Here is a 17,145-nt window from a genome sequence, read left to right on the forward strand (position 1 = left end):
CTGGAACTTGCTTTGTAGACCAGGCTGGCCTTGAACTCATAGAGCTCCACCTGCCTCTGCCTCCTGAGTGCTGGGATTAAAGGTGTGCCTCACCATGCCCAGCACACAACAAATGCTCTTAACCACTAAACCATCTCTCTAGTTCCCCAACTCCCCCACCAAAAACAACAGCTCCTTTTTTTTTTTGTCTGCATGAATGTTTGTATACCATATGCATGCTGGTACCCACAGAGGTCAGAAGAGGGCATCCCCTGGAGCTGGAATTACAGATGGTTGTTGTAAGCCATCATATGGGTTCTAACAAATACACCTGGGTCCTTGGAAATGTAGCCAGTTCTCTTAACCACTGAGCCATCTCTCCAGTCTCCAAACTCTTGAAAGGGGAATAGGTCAAGGGTTATGAACTTTTTAGATCTCCTGATATTTATGCCAATATGTTTTCTGTTCAAATTTCCTAACACTATTTGATGGTGGCCACATCCCTTTTAGCTTTGCTTTGCAGTGTGGAGTTGAACAAAGTACCTTTTGTATGCTAGTCAAGTGTTCTACCACCAGCCCAGATCCCAAGCCCCTAGACAGTTTCACTTTAATCTTTATCAGGCTAGATTAAAAGTAATTTCTTATGTAAATCTGGAACTCCCCCACAACTCTACACTTAACTAAATATAAGTGAAAAACACAGAAAGACTCAGAGTCACTTTTTCTTCCCCTTCTGCTTTGAATCTTTCAAAAAACCAACTTCTTGTGGTGGTTCTGGGAAAAACAACAACTACAACTTTGGTCCTCTAAAACTCACCCAAGGTCAGAAGGCATCATGGCAGAAGAGAAAAGGAAAACAACAGCCAACGCTGGGTTAGGCTCTTGCTCCACCATGTGACTTCTTGCTATGTGACTCCAGTAAATCATTTTGCCTTTCTGGGTCTCAATTTCCTTATTACTACAATGAGCATAAACTATTTCAGAGTTATCATAAAAATTAAATGAGAAGGTATGTGATGATTTTAGAAGCCTGGTAGGGAGGGGGTTGGTATACCACCAAAGAAGTGTTTTTCCTAATGTGTGGTACTAAATTAATTACTTAATTCAAATTCTCTTACATAAAATGATGCTCAGAATTAGTCAACAAAGCATCATCTTCCATAAAAAATATCTGGGTCAGCTTTCTCTCAACTCAGTCTCCACCACTATAATCACGCAATCATCAGCTACCACAGCAAGACAACAAAACCCACAGTCAATGCTACTAAAATTGCTATGCACAGTAATTACTTGATTCTCAAGATAAAGACAACGACGACAGAAATCTTCGTAGCCGTTAGTACACAAGCTGGATAGTTAGCCATAACAGCAGTCTCTACAGCAGAAGGCTAGTCACTGCCCAGAGAAAGGGCATATTCAAAGTCTGTCTCAAATTGTTGTTTTCTCACATTCCATACTGTGAAAGGAACCATGTCAACAAAAGAACTGAAAGTGTAAAGAAAGTCCTTTTGTTTCGTTCTGGTTTGGTTTGGTTTGGTTTTGATTTTTCAAGACAGGGTTTCTCTGTGTAGCCCTGGCTGTACTGGAACTCACTATGTTAAGCAGGCTGATCTCAAACTCAAAGAGATCCACCTACCTCTGCCTTCTGAATGCTGGGATTAAATTCGTGCATCATCACCGCTGGGCCAGAAAGGATATTTTGAAATTTGGCTTTTGACATTTAGCCTTCTTTGGCACTAACTCCTGACAAAAGGCTCTAAGGTGAAGTAGTCTTGAAGAAGAAAGTATATTCTGTGAAGTCTATCAACATGATTCCTTTCTATGCCAGGCCAGCCTGGTCTATAGAGTGAGTTCCAGGACAACCTCCAAAGCAATACAGAGAAACCCTGTCTTGAAAAAAAACAAAACAAAAACCCCACGATTTCTTTCTATGAACAACAACAACAAAACACACAGAGCCAGTGAGATGGCTCAGCGTAGCAGGCCTGACCACCTAAGTCAGGTCCTCAGAGTCCACAGAGAGGTGAAGTTAGAGAGCTGGAGAGAACTGGACAGAACTGGCTCCACAAAGCTGTCCTCTAACCTCTACAAACGCCATCATGGCATGTACATGCAGCTCTCCAAAATAAAAGAAATAAACCAGTTTGCTAAAGTAAGATTCCACTAGGCATGGTGGCTCACACCTTTAATATTAGTACTGGGGAGACAGAGGTAGTCAGTGGATCTCTGTGAGTTTGTAGTCAGTCTAGTCTATATATCCAGTTCCAGGCCAGCCAGGGCTACACAGTAACACCCTGTCTCAAAAACCAAAGCAAAGAAAAGTATGGATTCCTCTAGGAAAGGAAGCAAATTGTCACTACTAAGCAGTTGTGTCCACACAGCTTTACATGCCTTCACTATATTGTTCCTCAGGTCAAGTTATGAGGTAGATCTCATAGTTCATCAAGGTAATTCGAGTGAGGCAGCCTGGGCTACATAGTGATATCCACTTAAAAAAATAAGAAACCGCCGGGCGTTGGTGGCGCACGCCTTTAATCCCAGCACTCGGGAGGCAGAGGCAGGCGGATCTCTGTGAGTTCGAGACCAGCCTGGACTACCAAGCGAGTTCCAGGACAGCCTCCAAAGCCACAGAGAAACCCTGCCTCAAAAAAAAAAAAAAAAAAAAAAGAAACCATTAGGTAATGTGCCCCAGGCCTCAGTCATCACATGACAATGTCCAGCTCCAGGACCCCAATCTACCCAAGTCTGAAAGGTTTGTTTTGTTTTGGTCAGTGTACCTCTATAAAATGACAAAATGAATACCAATTCTCCCTTATGAGAAAAAAAAATCCAATTCACATCTTGATTCCAAAACAAAACAAATCCAACAATCAAACACCTACCAAAATGATGACCATTCCTATCAGCAGGTCAATTTTCTTTCTTTTGGTAGGTATTTAAAACCAAGCCAGGAATTCAGGATGCTGACTGTTTGGAGGGGGGTAAGGTAGAAGAGGTTAAATCTTAAATCTCAAAAATGATACCTGTTGACAACCACAGAGCGCTGAAGCAGAAGAAAGCGTAAAGCAGGTACAGGCTTCTCAGCGGCTTCACTGATGCCTGCCAACAATAGCCTGGCAAAATCCAGGAAGCAGGACTTGGCTTGACTCCCAGCCTCTTCTCCATGGCCTTCCAGAGAGGCAGACCCAGTACACTAGAAAGACAGAAAGAGAAGAAATTAGATGCCAAGTAATTAATAATTGATTCCTGGAAATGTGGAATGCTAGAAAATGTGACAGATCAGGAGAAAGAGAAATTTCAAGTGTGTCTTTCAATGTTCATTCCTGCCAGTAAATTTTCAGCCTGAGCTTTGGCACAGCCTATAATTATCAGTGTAACAACAGAGCAAGGGATATAAAATGAATCTGCTGTTAAAGTGAAACATTTTATATCCCATTATTGTCTAATCTAACAGCAAATCCATTAGACAGAATGGGAAGCAGCACTAACCTGAGAAGGCAGCTCTTATTTTCCACTTCTACTCTACTGCTCTGTGACTTTGACCAAAGTACCTTGTTATCTACAAAGAGGTTGGGCTTCCTCTAACTAATCATGATTATTCGGTCCAGTCTTGCTATAATTTTTCAAGGTGATTCTCTCTGGGCCAGCAAGCACTGTCCAGTTTGCTACCATCTCCACCATCAATACCTTACAAATGTACCCAACATACACTTTTACTTCATCTACCAGATCCATGTCAATTGCAATTCCTGTCTTAAGACTCTTGTATAATCCTCCCCATGTTTAATTTTGGCACTGTGCTGGCTACTCGGTAATCTAGTGGCTGTAGGATCTAGGGGGTAGGGGAGAGGAGAATGACACTGATTTTTTTTCCAGAAGTCTTGTATAAATCTTGACAACATATGAGTTGACAGGGCTTTGAAAAAGCAATTTTAAAAAATCTGTTGATTAAGCATGGTATTTCATACCTGAAGTCCTGGCTACTTGGAAGACGAATGAAGGATTGCTTAAATCCAGGACTTCAAGGCCAGCCTGGTTAATATAATGAGACTATCTAAAAAAAAAATTAAAAACCTTGTGCTTTCAGTAGTGGTGCATGCCTGTAATCCTAGCACTGGGGAGGCAGAGGCAGGTGGATCTTTGTGAGGCCACCCTGGTCTACAGAATGAGTTCCGGGACAGCCGAAGCTATACTTAAAAACCCCATCTTGAAAAAGAACATTTAAATCTTCCTAAATATGAACCTGTTATCCATAGATGGCAAATAGCACAGGTTGACACCCCCAACCCTCACCTCCAGCCAGCATACAGGAAGACCAGCATTGCCTGGAGTGGATTTCAGCGCCAATGCCAGGAAATGAAGAAACACAAACATACCACTTCAAATTGAGACAATGTCTTTCACTAAGCCATAGGCACCTGAAGGACTTTATCTTTCTCATCCTATTCTACCCATTCCTATTTCTAGTTTTTCTGCCATTGTCCATTAAGAAGCAAGGAAAAGAACAGAGGTGTGCAGCCACAAACACATTCAAAAGATTATGAAATGTAGCCTAAGAAAATATACCCAGGATGGAGTGTAGAGTGTGTGTGTGTGAGCGTGTGGATCTTACCCAACGCATTTCTGCCTACCACAAAAGGATTTGAAACTAAAGGTGACTCAACACCTGTCATCAATATCCTGGCAGGTGGGTGGAAAAAGAAAAAGAGAAATGAATCGTCTTTGAGAACAGGAGTAATAAACACCATCGGACTAGCAAACGGATTAGAGGTGCATGAGACAAGCAGTGCTAATTTCATTTGCACTCCCAGCCATTTATTCAGCTGAAACCCACAATTGCCTATGGGCACAAATCGCTGCTAGGGTCCAGCCAAAGGCTTGCTGACCAGAGTCAGGAACAACAAAACACCACTAAGATCCGAGTGTTTGTTACCAAGTCAAAGCGTGACACCCAGGGAGAACACACCCCCACAGTACTTGACAAATGAAAGTCTAGAAAATCTCCCAGCAGTTCTGGCATTTAGGGCGTTACAAGCACACCCAAAGTAAAAAGAACTGTTGCAGCAGCTGTTCTGACAGAGCAGGGGGTAATGTTTACTTAATACTTCAGGGTGATGCAGAATGTATCATAGTTCAGTCTGTCAGCTACATACGTGGAACTCCATTTATGTACACAGCGATAAGATATGTTTGAATAACGACAGAGCACGTCTATTCAGCGGGTGTGAGTAATCAAGAATAAAGCTTTAAGGGGAAAAAAAAGTCTTACATATTTGAGAAAGTTACAGAACAGACTGCCGTGAATAGCTTTGCTTATATTTGCAGACACTGTTTTCCAAATAGCTGAAAAAATGAACAGATTGTTCCAGGAGGTCGTCTTTCCAATTTGTTCCTAGTTTCCAGTCTGTTAATCACAAGAAAGCACAAGGAGAGTCGGCTAATGTACTTCAACAGCATCTATTGTCGGTTGGGCACAACCACCATGAGGTGAGAGCAGGCAAAGCATTCCTGGACCCCCGCCTGAGGTTTTCTATTTTAATTTTCTTCACTTCGCTTTTGTGCTCACTGCAGCCACTGCAGGACCCTCTAAGGGGCATGACTGTCAAAACTCTCAAGGAGGGAGGTTTCGCCAACGTGCCCAACCCCGCCCCCTTTATTCTGTATCAACTTTTTTTTTCTTTTAATCTCGATGGAGAGATAATCAAACATCAGAGACAGCAACTGGGGCGAGGTTGCAGGGATAGGGGGTCAGGACCGCAGCGCCTGGAGCCTGGTCCGCCACTCAATCAGGGATTGGAGGGAGCTGCCTGACCAGGCCTGAGCCCCAAAGCGGGGGTTCAGCTCGGGACTCTGGTACCTGCAAGGCCAGGAGCAGCTGGCTTGCCCTGGCCGGGTCAGGAGCGTCACCTCCAGGTCCCAACGCCGGACCAGCATACCCCTAGGTATCGCCCGTTCCGCTTCTGCCCCTCCCCTGAGCTCATGGTTCTCGGCCTGGCAGCCAGTAGCCCCGGTCACCTACCGGGGCTCAGGGCCACATAGAGGGGTGCCGGCTCTCGGCGGCCTCCGCCTCCTCCCGGTCCATGGGCTCGGGGACCCCAAACCTTCTCTCCCCCTCACGCAGAGGAGGAGAAAGAGAAAGAAGAAAGTGCTGGCTCCCCACCCGGACAGCTCCCTCTTGCCTCAGCCTCCCTGGACAGCGACCGCGGCCGGAAACGCCGCCTCCTCCCACCTCCCGGGGCTCAACCCGGAAACACACTCTTCATGCTGATCCAGCCCTCCCGCCCCCACCCTCCGGAAGCGCAATTCCAGTCGCGAGCCCGGGGTGGGAGGAGGGGCAGTGGTGAGGAGAGAACTACGCACAAGCGAGGACGTCTGGGCCCTCAGCCTTTCGCCTCGAGCCCCGGCGGGGCGACCTGCACCTTGCCTCCTTTGCACGAGCACCGAGGCCCCAGACTCGGGCAGTGCCCACAAGCAAGATGGCCACACCGGAGGCACCCCCCCTACTGCTTAGCGCCCTGCCGTGCCATTGGTCAGCGTGAGGAGTGAGCACAGCGCGGATTGGTCGAGAGCGATGCGGGGGTGGGGGTGGAGCTGTAGCAGCCTGGAGCCAAGAGTGGGCAACGCGGCGTGAGCAGCGGCCCCAGGCACCCGGAGCATCGCGCCCGGAGAAAGACTTCGCCGCTCGGGGCCGCAGCCTGGTGAGCTCAGCCCCCTTCAAGCCCTCCCCTGCATCTTAGCCGGAGCCTCTCCGAGCCGGCGCTGATCGATGCCGAGGCTCCCCAGGGACCCTATCGCGACTCCATCGCGCCATATCTCGACATCACCGTGCCCTGTCGAGGTTCCATTTTGTCACAGCCCCTTTCAGTATCTATCTATCTATTCTTTTAAAAATTGCCCTATCATATTTGGGGGCTGTCCCCCTTCATGTCGTGATTTCGCTGTGATCTCTCCGTGACATCACCGCGCCATCGTGAAGTGTGATCTCATCGCTGCTCTGTCGTTCGACTTCATCAATGTCGTGTTGTGACCTGGCTGCGGCGGGACAGGTGGTGACCGCCAGGATCCCTTCTCCCCTTCTCATCTCTCCATCACAGCAGCCCCGCTTCGATTATCCGGCCCTGAGAGCTACCTGACCCCTCCTTCCTTCTCTAGCCAGTGCCGGCACACACAGGCTGGTAGCGGGATGGACAGGGAGAGTACAGGGAGCACAAGGGGTTAATGCTACTGCTGCTGCTGCTGCTGCAGCTCCTGCTTCAGCAGCCTCTGCCCGAGGGAGGGAAAAAGAGGCAAAGGAGGCTGCGGGGGCGATTATGAGCCCTGGCTATAGGGGTGGGTCTTCAGGGGAGTCTTCAAAGCCTTCTCTGGAGACCTTTCCTTCTCACTTCTGCTGAAGCCAATCTACTTTCTCTGAAGAAGGGAAGGGAAAGGAGCCCTAGAATGTCCTTTGCTTCCTTGTCAGTGTGAGTCCGGATAATCGAACTTCATCCGTGTGTGTCTGCATCCCTCCCTGTCTGTCCTCACCACTCACTCCCCATGTGCCTCCTGGAGAGAGATAAAACCCGGGGTCTGTCACCAGGGGCTGCTGAACAGCGGGACCAGCTCCTTCCCACTTCTCGGCTGGTGAGGAGAGCTGTCTAGCTGAGCAATAGCATGCATGGTCCTCATTTCCCACTTTTCTGGAGGTGACCTTGGACCAGGGTCCCTTCTTCATCCTAAAAGAATTTGCAGGTCCAGCCTCTTAAAGGGGCTCCCCCAAGGGAGGTCAGTCATGAGGAAGCCACCCTTCCAAATCCACCCTCCCCTCCCTCTGTGCTAATCCCTCCCTACATCCTCCACTTCCACCCCCGCCCCCGCCCCTCCTCTGCAGAGGGATGCTCAGTCCCTCTTGTGTTCACAGTTGGGCAAGGCGGGCATCATGGCCTCGGATTGTGAGCCAGCTCTGAACCAGGCAGAGAGCCGAAACCCCACCCTGGAGCGCTACCTGGGAGCCCTCCGTGAAGCCAAGAATGACAGCGAGCAGTTTGCAGCCCTGCTGCTAGTAAGAACCTGGCTGATAATTGCAATGTGGGAGGGCTGGACAGGAGGGCCCCCAAAGAATGGGGTCAGCAAGTCCCCAGGGATATCTAATTGATATTAGCAACCTGGAGGCACCAAAAGGATGTCTACCTTTGTATTCTTCTCCCTTGGGAATGGAGGGGTGGGGGGGAGTGGAGGTGAATAAGGCTGTGGCGCTGGGACCATGGAGGAGGCTGCCTGGATTTGCTTTCTGGGGCGTCCCAGAGCAGATGGGAGCTGACTCATAGGGTAACAGCAGCAGGTTGTAACTAGTGCAGAGTACTTGAGGGCTGGGGTGGCTTTTCTTGGACCCGAAAGAGTAACAAGATTAGAAGTAACTAGTGACAGGTTCTAGAAGATGGCCAGAGTGACGATAGGTCTGTTAAGAGTAAAGGAGTGGTCTGGGTCTTAGCCTGTTAGAGGGACCCAAGCTGGGGACAGCAGAGCAGGAGCTGCAGTGCTGGGGGGGGGGGGGGGTGAGTTGGTGTGTGTGTGGTGAAGGGAGGAGGGAGTGCAGCAGTTGCTTGTTTGCCATGGCAACAGGGAGAAGGCTCTGGAGTCAAGGGCTCACACTGCAGCAGAGGAGGGGTTTAGGTGAAATGTAAGGGGAAATGTTTTGACATGCCGAGCAGCGAGATACAGGAGCCATTTCCCGTGAGAAGGTGGCGGAAGTGGATCAGAGACTTCTCTGGAGACAAGTTGTTGAGGAAGGACCCTGAGTCCTTAGAGGATTTTAAACATGGGTTCTACAGCCCCTTGCATCCCGGGTTGTGGGCATATGGATTCATGGATTAGCAACCAGGTGACCATTTGCCCAAACGCTCCCTTCCATGTGATAACCATGGGATGACAGGGATTCCCAGAGGTCACCTCTGTCAGTCTCCAAGGAGAAAGGAGGATCTGGATGAAATGACCCCAGCATGGATCCCATTGCATAACCATTCCTGCTAGCCCTCAATGCCAGGGAACAGGGAAGGGACAGTCTTTGTTACGTTTCTCTTCAGTCTGCTGATAGTGCATTACCTCCCACCCACCGTAGGTGACCAAGGCAGTCAAAGCAGGTGACATTGATGCCAAAACTCGACGGCGGATCTTTGATGCCGTTGGCTTCACCTTTCCCAACCGACTCCTGACTACTAAGGAGGCACCTGATGGCTGCCCTGACCACGTTCTCCGGGCCTTGGGTGTGGCCCTGCTGGCCTGTTTCTGCAGTGACCCTGAACTAGCCAGCCATCCCCAGGTCCTGAACAAGATCCCCATCCTTAGCACGTTCCTTACAGCCCGGGGGGACCCTGATGATGCTGCCCGCCGATCCATGATTGATGACACCTACCAGTGCCTGACAGCTGTTGCAGGCACACCCCGAGGGCCCCGACACCTCATTGCTGGTGGCACAGTGTCTGCCCTGTGCCAGGCATACCTGGGGCATGGCTATGGCTTTGACCAGGCCCTGGCACTCCTGGTGGGGCTGCTGGCCGCTGCAGAGACACAATGCTGGAAGGAGGCAGAGCCCGACCTGCTGGCTGTGTTGCGAGGCCTCAGTGAGGATTTCCAAAGAGCTGAGGATGCCAGCAAGTTTGAGCTCTGCCAGCTGCTGCCCCTTTTCCTGCCCCCAACAACTGTGCCCCCTGAATGCCATCGGGATCTGCAGGCCGGGCTGGCACGCATCCTAGGAAGCAAGTTGAGCTCCTGGCAGCGCAACCCTGCACTGAAGCTGGCAGCCCGCCTGGCTCATGCCTGTGGCTCCGACTGGATCCCAGTGGGCAGCTCTGGGAGTAAGTTTCTGGCCCTCCTGGTGAATCTGGCATGCGTGGAGGTGCGGCTGGCTCTGGAAGAGACGGGCACAGAGGTGAAAGAAGATGTGGTAACCGCCTGCTACGCCCTCATGGAGCTGGGCATCCAAGAGTGTACCCGCTGTGAGCAGTCCCTGCTGAAGGAGCCACAGAAGGTCCAGCTTGTCAGCATTATGAAAGAGGCCATTGGAGCTGTCATTCACTACCTGCTGCAGGTAAGGGCCCTCTGGCCTACAGAGGAGCTGGGAGAATAATGGGGAGATGGCATACTTTGATGTACATGCTGGCTGATTCTGTAGCAAGCACTCCAGCTAGGAGTAGTGTGTGGCCGAGCCTCCTTCCCTCTCCCCTCCTGCCGTAGGCCTCCACACAAGCACCATACCACACACCATATGTGCACTCTGATCACCGCACACACACACACAACACAGTAACCTCCCACTCATATATTCCGCAGTACACACACGCTACACATCACACACCAAATCGAAGCAGTCTATTCTGCTCACTCTCCACCATTGTCTTACATATAAACATGCCTGCATACTTATGTGTCTTACATGTAAATTTATAGAATGCAGGAGAAAGGTGGGGGCAGCGACTGGCCTGGTTCCTGCCTCTGTAGAGTTTCGGCTAAATCTGTTTCCCCCACCATCCCGTCCACTCTCTGTATTTGAGAGGCCACCTCTTCTGCTCCGTTAGGGTTAAGGCATGACTGGTCTGTCTCTTCAGTGGCCTGCTTCAGCCTCTGGACTCATCAGCCTTCTATCTGCTAACTTAGACTAAGCTCTGGTCTCCTTTTCTGATTTAACCAAAATGGGGGTACTTCCTCACTACTTAATGGTGAGTTTCTTCCCCCACCCAATTCAGAGCCTCTCTAAAGGAATGCTGTCTAGCTGTGGACCCCTGAGTTTCCCCTGGTCCCCTTAGAGGTAGAGTGAGGGGTATGTGACCTGAGCCAAGCATGTTGTCTGAGATCCACTTGATGCAGTTGTCCACACTGAAGTCCTGCTAGGTGGCTCGTCCCCGGGGGGGTGAGTCCCTCCCATGTGTTGGGTTTTGGGTAGAAGTAGGCTTGATGTCCTTTGGGGGGTGGTGTTTTTTGTTTGTTTGGTTGGTTGGTTGGTTGGTTTTGGCTTTTCTGTATGGCCCTGGCCTCGCTCTGTAGACTAGGCTGATCTTCAACTCACAGAGATCCACTTGCCTCTGCCTCCCGAGTGCTGGGGTTAAAGGTGTGCGCCACCACCACTCAGTTCTATTTCTTCAATGGGTGGAGGGGCGGTCCATGCATGCCACAGCACACATGTGAAATCTAGAAGACAAGTCAGTTCGCTCCTTTCACTGTGATTCCTAGGAATCCCACTGAGGGTGTAAAGTGCCCTTCCCACTGAGCCACCCTTCTTTGATGGACATACAGTATAGTGTTATTGGCAGGCTGGGGAGACAGAGAAGGGTCCCTGCTTCTGCTTCATCTCAGTGGGGTTTTGTGACAACAGGTGGGACCAGAGAAGCAGAAAGAGCCCTTTGTGTTTGCCTCGGTGCGGATCCTGGGTGCCTGGCTGGCCGAGGAGACCTCATCCCTGCGTAAGGAGGTGTGCCAACTGCTGCCCTTCCTCGTCCGCTATGCCAAGACCCTCTACGAGGAGGCCGAGGAGGCCAATGACATTTCACAGCAGGTGGCTAACTTGGCCATCTCCCCCACTACCCCAGGGCCCTCATGGCCAGGGGATGCTCTCCGGTGAGTTTATAGTTATGCGTTGTCCAGTCAGACCATTCCAAAGAAACGAGTTTCTGGGCGTGGTGGTGCAAGACTATAATCCCAGCACTTAGTAGGCTGAGGCAGGAATATCTGAGAGTTCAAGGCCTAGTTGGGTTACATAGAAAGTACTAGTCCCTCTAGGCTATGTAGACATAGCAAGACCCTGTCCCCCAGAAAGAGAGGAAAACTAACTAAATAAATAAATAGATGAATGCAGAGAAAAAGACAAGAGCCACACAAGGATACCCTGTTTCCCCTAAATTGGGCTCCCTGACAGGTCATGTGCTTTCCCTTAGGATTATTTCTTAGTTCTGTCTGTTGTTTGTGGGCTTCTTCCCACAGAGCTCCTGAACTATAATGTGTCACTTGCCATCCCCCCAGATTTCTTTTTTTTTTTTTTTTTTTTTTTTCTTTTTTAACAGGGTCTCATCATGTAGACCTGGCTGGCCTGGAATCCCCTTTTGTAGACCAGACTGGCTTTGACCTCACAGAGATCTGCCTGCCTCTGCCTCCCAAGTGCTGGGATTAAAGATATGCACCACTACACCTAGCTGATCTCCACATTTTTATTAGAAACAGAACTTGGGTTTTCTGAGCGCCTGCTACAAGTCAGGTGTTTTGCTGTATACTTGCCTAGAACAGCTTCATTTAGTTGACAAAGCAGATCTGACAGAAATCTCACTCACATTTTTTAAAGTAAAATGGCTATGTTTGGTGGCTCTCACCTTTAATATCAGCATTCGGGAGGCTGAGGCACAATTGCTATGAGTCTGAGGTCACCCTGGACTCAAAGTAAGACCCTGCCTCAAAGCTTCTGAAGGAAAGAAGATGATGGAAATGAGCCTCAGGTATCTGAGAAGCACATCATACCATGTGGCAGGGTCCCCATGAGCTCTAGCCTGCATGACTGGCATCTGTGGTTTCTCTGCATACTGTGAAAGTGTGTCCTCTTCGCCTAGCTTCTACATTTTTTAGTCCGGGTACCCTTATCTCTTCCAATCTCACGTTCATCTGTCTCCATGTGCTCAGGCTCCTCCTGCCTGGCTGGTGTCATCTGACTGTTGAAGATGGGCCCCGGGAGATCCTGATCAAGGAAGGGGCCCCCTCCCTCCTCTGCAAGTACTTCCTGCAGCAGTGGGAACTCACATCCCCCGGCCATGACACCTCAGTGCTGCCAGATAGCGTGGAGATCGGCCTGCAGACCTGTTGTCACATCTTCCTCAACCTGGTGGTCACTGCGCCAGGGCTGATCAAGTGAGGGGCTTGGGAGAGGCTGGGAGGAAAGCCAGGGAAGCAGAGCGGGGAGTGCCCTGTCACCCCACTCTCAAACCTTCTCCTCAGTTTCTCTGTATCTGTAGTGTTAGTGTCAGCAGGTTTCGGACAGACAAAGCTGGTAACCACTTGAGGGTTTGTTGTATTCAGAGCCTCAGGTGTCTATCTCAGGGCATGTCTGTCTGCCCCAGCCATCACTCAGCTCAACCAGTTGGCATCTGGCCAACCCAGGTGGCAGGATTGAAAGTCAAAAGTTAACACTTCACCCTGCTGCATGATGTCCTGGCAAACCCTGGTCAGGTGGAGCTAGAAACCAGACGCCAGGTTTTCCAAAGGGCTTGACCCAGCCTGCTAACCCTCTGCCTGCCACCCGCCCCCCACTCCTTTTCTCCCCAGGCGAGATGCCTGCTTCACATCTCTTATGAACACCCTGATGACTTCGCTGCCCTCACTAGTGCAGCAACAAGGGAGACTGCTTCTAGCTGCTAATGTGGCCACCTTGGGCCTCTTAATGGCCCGGCTCCTCAGCACTTCTCCAGGTAAGCCTTGGAAACAGAACACACGAGTTCAGAATCTAAGCCCTCACTTTCAGAACGTGGTGTAGCAGAATTTTCCCATTGAAAGGCAGTTTCTACAGTATCGCTCCATCCTCCACCCCCACCCTTCCCAAAATGATAACAGTCTCTTCCTTTTAAAGACGTTTAAGGCAAGGCCTGGTGGGTGTTCGGTACAGACCTGTTCAGAGTCACAAGCATAAGCACCTGGGATCCCTGGCAGCCTGGGAACTCTGAATCCCGCGTTTCCAAGGTGGAGCTGTCCCCACCCAGGCCCTGAGTCACGGGCCCGGTTTACTGCATTGAGATTTTTACCACTTAGCACCCCACCCCACTCAGTGATACGGATCGGCTTCTCTCTGCCCCTACCTCCCTCTGGCGTTTGCAGGGGGAAGGGCGTCCCCTCCAGCCCCTGACAGCCCTCGGTGTCTCCCACTTTGACCGTGGGTGTCTTGCTTGGGTCCCTCTGTCCCCGCCTGTTCCCTGTGCCCCATCTGTCAGGTTGGAGGAACAGAGCAGATGCCTGGGAACAGGGTGTAATGTGCCCATACCCTCAGCTGCCTGTTTTTTGTGTGGGGATCCCAGCAGGGTACCTTGCTGTGGAAGGGGGAACGAATCCCTGAACTAGGAACCCCTTGCATTTAGCCCCTAAGGAGAGTCACTATGCTATGGATCCAATGCTGGCTCACCCACAAATGATACCACATTGGTTAAACAGCTTCCTGGAGATCCGAAGAGGGGACTCCTGAGCCCTTGACCAGAAGTCAAAGTAGTTCATACTCAGCCTGGTGAAGGGCTCTGGGCCACCAGCAGCTTGGGTCCCTGCTGTGGAAACCCAAGGAAGGTTCTTTCTTACGTCTGACATGAGGCTTACTCCTACCTCTTGTGCATTTAGAGGTCTTGATGATGGAGTGTACCTAGATTATTTAATTCTCACAAGTTATTGTTAAGATTGGCGTACTGCTGGCCCCATCTAAAAATGAAGAGACTGAGACCCAGCAAAGTTTAAACACCTAGTGTCACCCTGTAAGTGTCAAAGGTAGGCTTTGAACCTAGGCAGTGTGGATCCAGGTGGCGCTTCTGTTCTCTGAGCGTGGGAGGGAATCAGTCCAGTGTTTGGCCTGTCTGGTTCATGCCACTGCCCTCTGCGTTCTTTCAGCTCTCCAGGGAACCCCAGCCTCCCGAGGTTTCTTCGCAGCTGCCATCCTCTTTCTGTCGCAGTCCCACGTGGCACGGGCCACCCCCGGCTCTGACCAGGCAGTGTTGGCCCTGTCCCCTGACTATGAGGGCATCTGGGCAGACTTGCAAGAGCTCTGGTTCCTGGGTATGCAGGCCTTCACAGGTTGCGTGCCGCTGCTGCCCTGGCTGGCCCCTGCTGCCCTGCGTTCCCGCTGGCCACAGGAATTGCTACAGCTGCTCGGTAGTGTAAGCCCCAACTCTGTGAAGCCTGAGATGGTGGCTGCCTACCAGGGTGTGCTGGTAGAATTGGCACGGGCTAACCGGCTGTGCCGGGAGGCCATGAGGCTGCAAGCGGGTGAAGAAACAGCCAGCCATTACCGCATGGCTGCCTTGGAGCAGTGCCTGTCAGAGCCCTAAGGGGCATCCAGTAGGGATAGACCCAGGGGCGGGTAGCGAGGGAAGGAGGGAGGAGACATCTTCCCTGAAGCCCCCAAACTGGACCCCTTCTTCAGACTTCCCCTACAAACACCCCAGCTTTCTGGCTTTTCTGAGGGCTAGGGCATGATGCCCACCTCTCAAGTATAAGGAACTGCATCCTGCCCCCAGCCCCCTTGGGGCAGGGATTGGCTTGGAACAGAGGTTGGCCCCGCCAGGCCGGGGAAGGTTGGAGCAGCCCCCAGAACAAGGGCAACTAAGTGTCATTATACCCAATGTCTGGCTCCCTGACAGAGGGAGGTTCCAGGGTAGGAGTGGGCTGGCAGGCGCTGACTGCCTCAGCCTATGTGCCCTGCCGGCCAGGGCGTGGCCTCCCCAAGGCTGTGGTGCCCCTTTTGGCTCCCCAAGGTCCGAGCCTTTTAAACTGGCCATTTGGTTCTTGCCTTTGGTCCTCTTGGACAGAGAGCAGGCTCAGGCCATTGACATCGCAGTTCTTCCTTTCAACTTTGGCGACCCAGGGTCTGACATGCCCCTGTCCTTCCAGGGCAGTTTGGAGCAGGCTGACCAGTAGGGGGTGGGGAACCTCTTTCCACCTGCGCTTCCTCGGTCCCAGGTCTCTTCAGCTTTTGTGTCATGTTGCAGCAGAGTGAAGATGGGGTGGGGGTTATTTATTTCTGCTTGTCCTTATCCCTGCTTGGAGACCTGAGCATCAGATCCCTGTGCCCCTGCTGCCACCTGGCCTGGCTGGAGCCAGGAGCAGGAGGTTACACCGCCCTAGAATCTGCATGTTTTCCCAGTGATTGCACTCCACTGCCACCGTGGTGCCTGGCTTCAGCCCCTCTACCCCAATCCCTGCTTAGACTCCTCTCTGCAGGGAGACGCGACTGGCGGCTCCAGCAGGAACGACCTTTCTGAACCCTTGGAGACCCGCATACACCTGCCCCCTTGCTTCCCCCCCCGCCCCCAGTGTGTTCTGTGACCGCCAAGTTCAAAGCTGTGCACATGTGGACACTCAATAAATGTTCATTGGTGATGAGAAGTCGCCTTTGTGCTGTGACCTGCACCACTCTGCGCATCTCACACTTAACACGCTCACCGCTGTCTGCTGAGTGTGTGTCCTCCTGAATCCTTAGCTGATGCTCTCATTCATCGCTCCCAGGAGCTAGGAAGAAAGCTCCATAGCTCTGGTCTTACAGTATGACAGGTTCATAAGACCAGATGTTGATGTCAGGCACTTGGACAGAAGCACTGTCTGTTTGCGTCAACCTAGTTCCAGGGTCACTGCCATATCCTCCAAATTAAAAAAAAAAAAATGTTATTAGGGTATGTGGTTGGGGTGGGGTGCATGTTCCATAGCACCCTTGGAGGTCAAAGGACAACTGTAGAGTTAGTTCTCTCCATCTTTGGGTGGGTTCTGGAGATAGACATCGAGTTACCTTGCTTATGTGGCAAGTGTCTTCACCCACTGGAGATAGGCTTCCAGTTACCATGCTTATGTGGCAAGTGTCTTCACCCACTGAAATAGACATCGAGTTACCACGAATATGTGGCAAGTGTCTTCACCCACTGAGCCATCTCACAGTCTGTGTTCCAACTCCTAAAGAAATCAGAAATCCTAATTTTTATTTGGAAATTCAACTCAAACATTAAAAACCTTATTTTTCAATTAAGTCACTGTTGGCCTAACAAAGCAGGGAAGCCAAATGTGGCTTTCAGGCTACCAGCTGTTGGCCTGTGTTCATGCCAGATGAGAAAGGATGGGCCTGAAAGGGCAAGAGGGAAGCCAGGTACCCTTTGCTATTCCCCGCTGGAGCCAGAAGAGCCCCAGGTCCGTTGTGTGTGCAGGCTTCATCTAGGCTCTCAAACCTACAAACATACACTGAGTATGTCCTGTTGCTTACCTGTGGTTGGCTATGCAAAGCAAGAATATTCATTTGAAAATGATGCTCAGGTAAACAGAAGACAAACTATCCTGCACACAGTGGCTTAATATCCACAGGACAGATAATGCAACATAAAGGTATTCACAATGACTTTGAGGGAGGTCAAAACAAAATGTCTGGAATCTCAAGCTCCCCAGCCTTGCTTAAGCAAGTCCAGAAAATAAATACTGGCACTG

The 17,145-nt window shown here is 50.7% G+C and overlaps 2 protein-coding genes across 7 annotated transcripts in view; one reads left to right on the forward strand and one right to left on the reverse strand.

Moving 5' to 3' along the window:
* The window catches only part of Kiaa0319l (KIAA0319 like), a 96,240-nt gene extending 89,782 nt beyond the window's left edge, over positions 1-6,458 (reverse strand). Inside the window, exons 1-2 of one of the 3 annotated variants that reach the window (XM_040756618.1) lie at positions 6,340-6,458; positions 3,003-3,172 (exon numbers count right to left, since the gene is read on the reverse strand). In XM_040756618.1, coding sequence (XP_040612552.1) covers positions 3,003-3,144 — 142 coding nt within the window. In that variant the 5' untranslated portion in view covers positions 3,145-3,172; positions 6,340-6,458. Of the gene's footprint in view, positions 1-3,002; positions 3,173-5,998; positions 6,200-6,339 lie in introns of those variants that run through there. The other 2 variants (XM_040756617.1, XM_040756619.1) reach the window with 2 other exon arrangements.
* Positions 6,459-6,546: 88 nt separating this feature from the next.
* Positions 6,547-16,065, forward strand: Ncdn (neurochondrin). Of its 4 annotated transcripts, none has more exons than XM_005079456.4 (7): positions 6,547-6,677; positions 7,877-8,017; positions 9,074-10,042; positions 11,324-11,565; positions 12,616-12,840; positions 13,255-13,397; positions 14,572-16,065. In XM_005079456.4, exons 2-7 carry the CDS (start codon positions 7,895-7,897, stop codon positions 15,006-15,008), a joined length of 2,139 nt encoding a protein of 712 aa, XP_005079513.1. In that variant the 5' UTR covers positions 6,547-6,677; positions 7,877-7,894; the 3' UTR covers positions 15,009-16,065. The 4 variants fall into 4 exon arrangements, with proteins under 4 accessions (XP_005079513.1, XP_012975645.1, XP_012975643.1 ...); XM_013120191.2 differs by lacking the exon at positions 6,547-6,677 and adding an exon at positions 6,708-6,843; XM_013120189.2 differs by lacking the exon at positions 6,547-6,677 and adding an exon at positions 6,860-7,025.
* The last annotated feature ends 1,080 nt before the right edge of the window (positions 16,066-17,145 follow it).

The sequence above is a fragment of the Mesocricetus auratus genome, unplaced genomic scaffold, assembly GCF_017639785.1.
Source record: "Mesocricetus auratus isolate SY011 unplaced genomic scaffold, BCM_Maur_2.0 Super-Scaffold_100014, whole genome shotgun sequence".
NCBI lineage: Eukaryota > Metazoa > Chordata > Mammalia > Rodentia > Cricetidae > Mesocricetus > Mesocricetus auratus.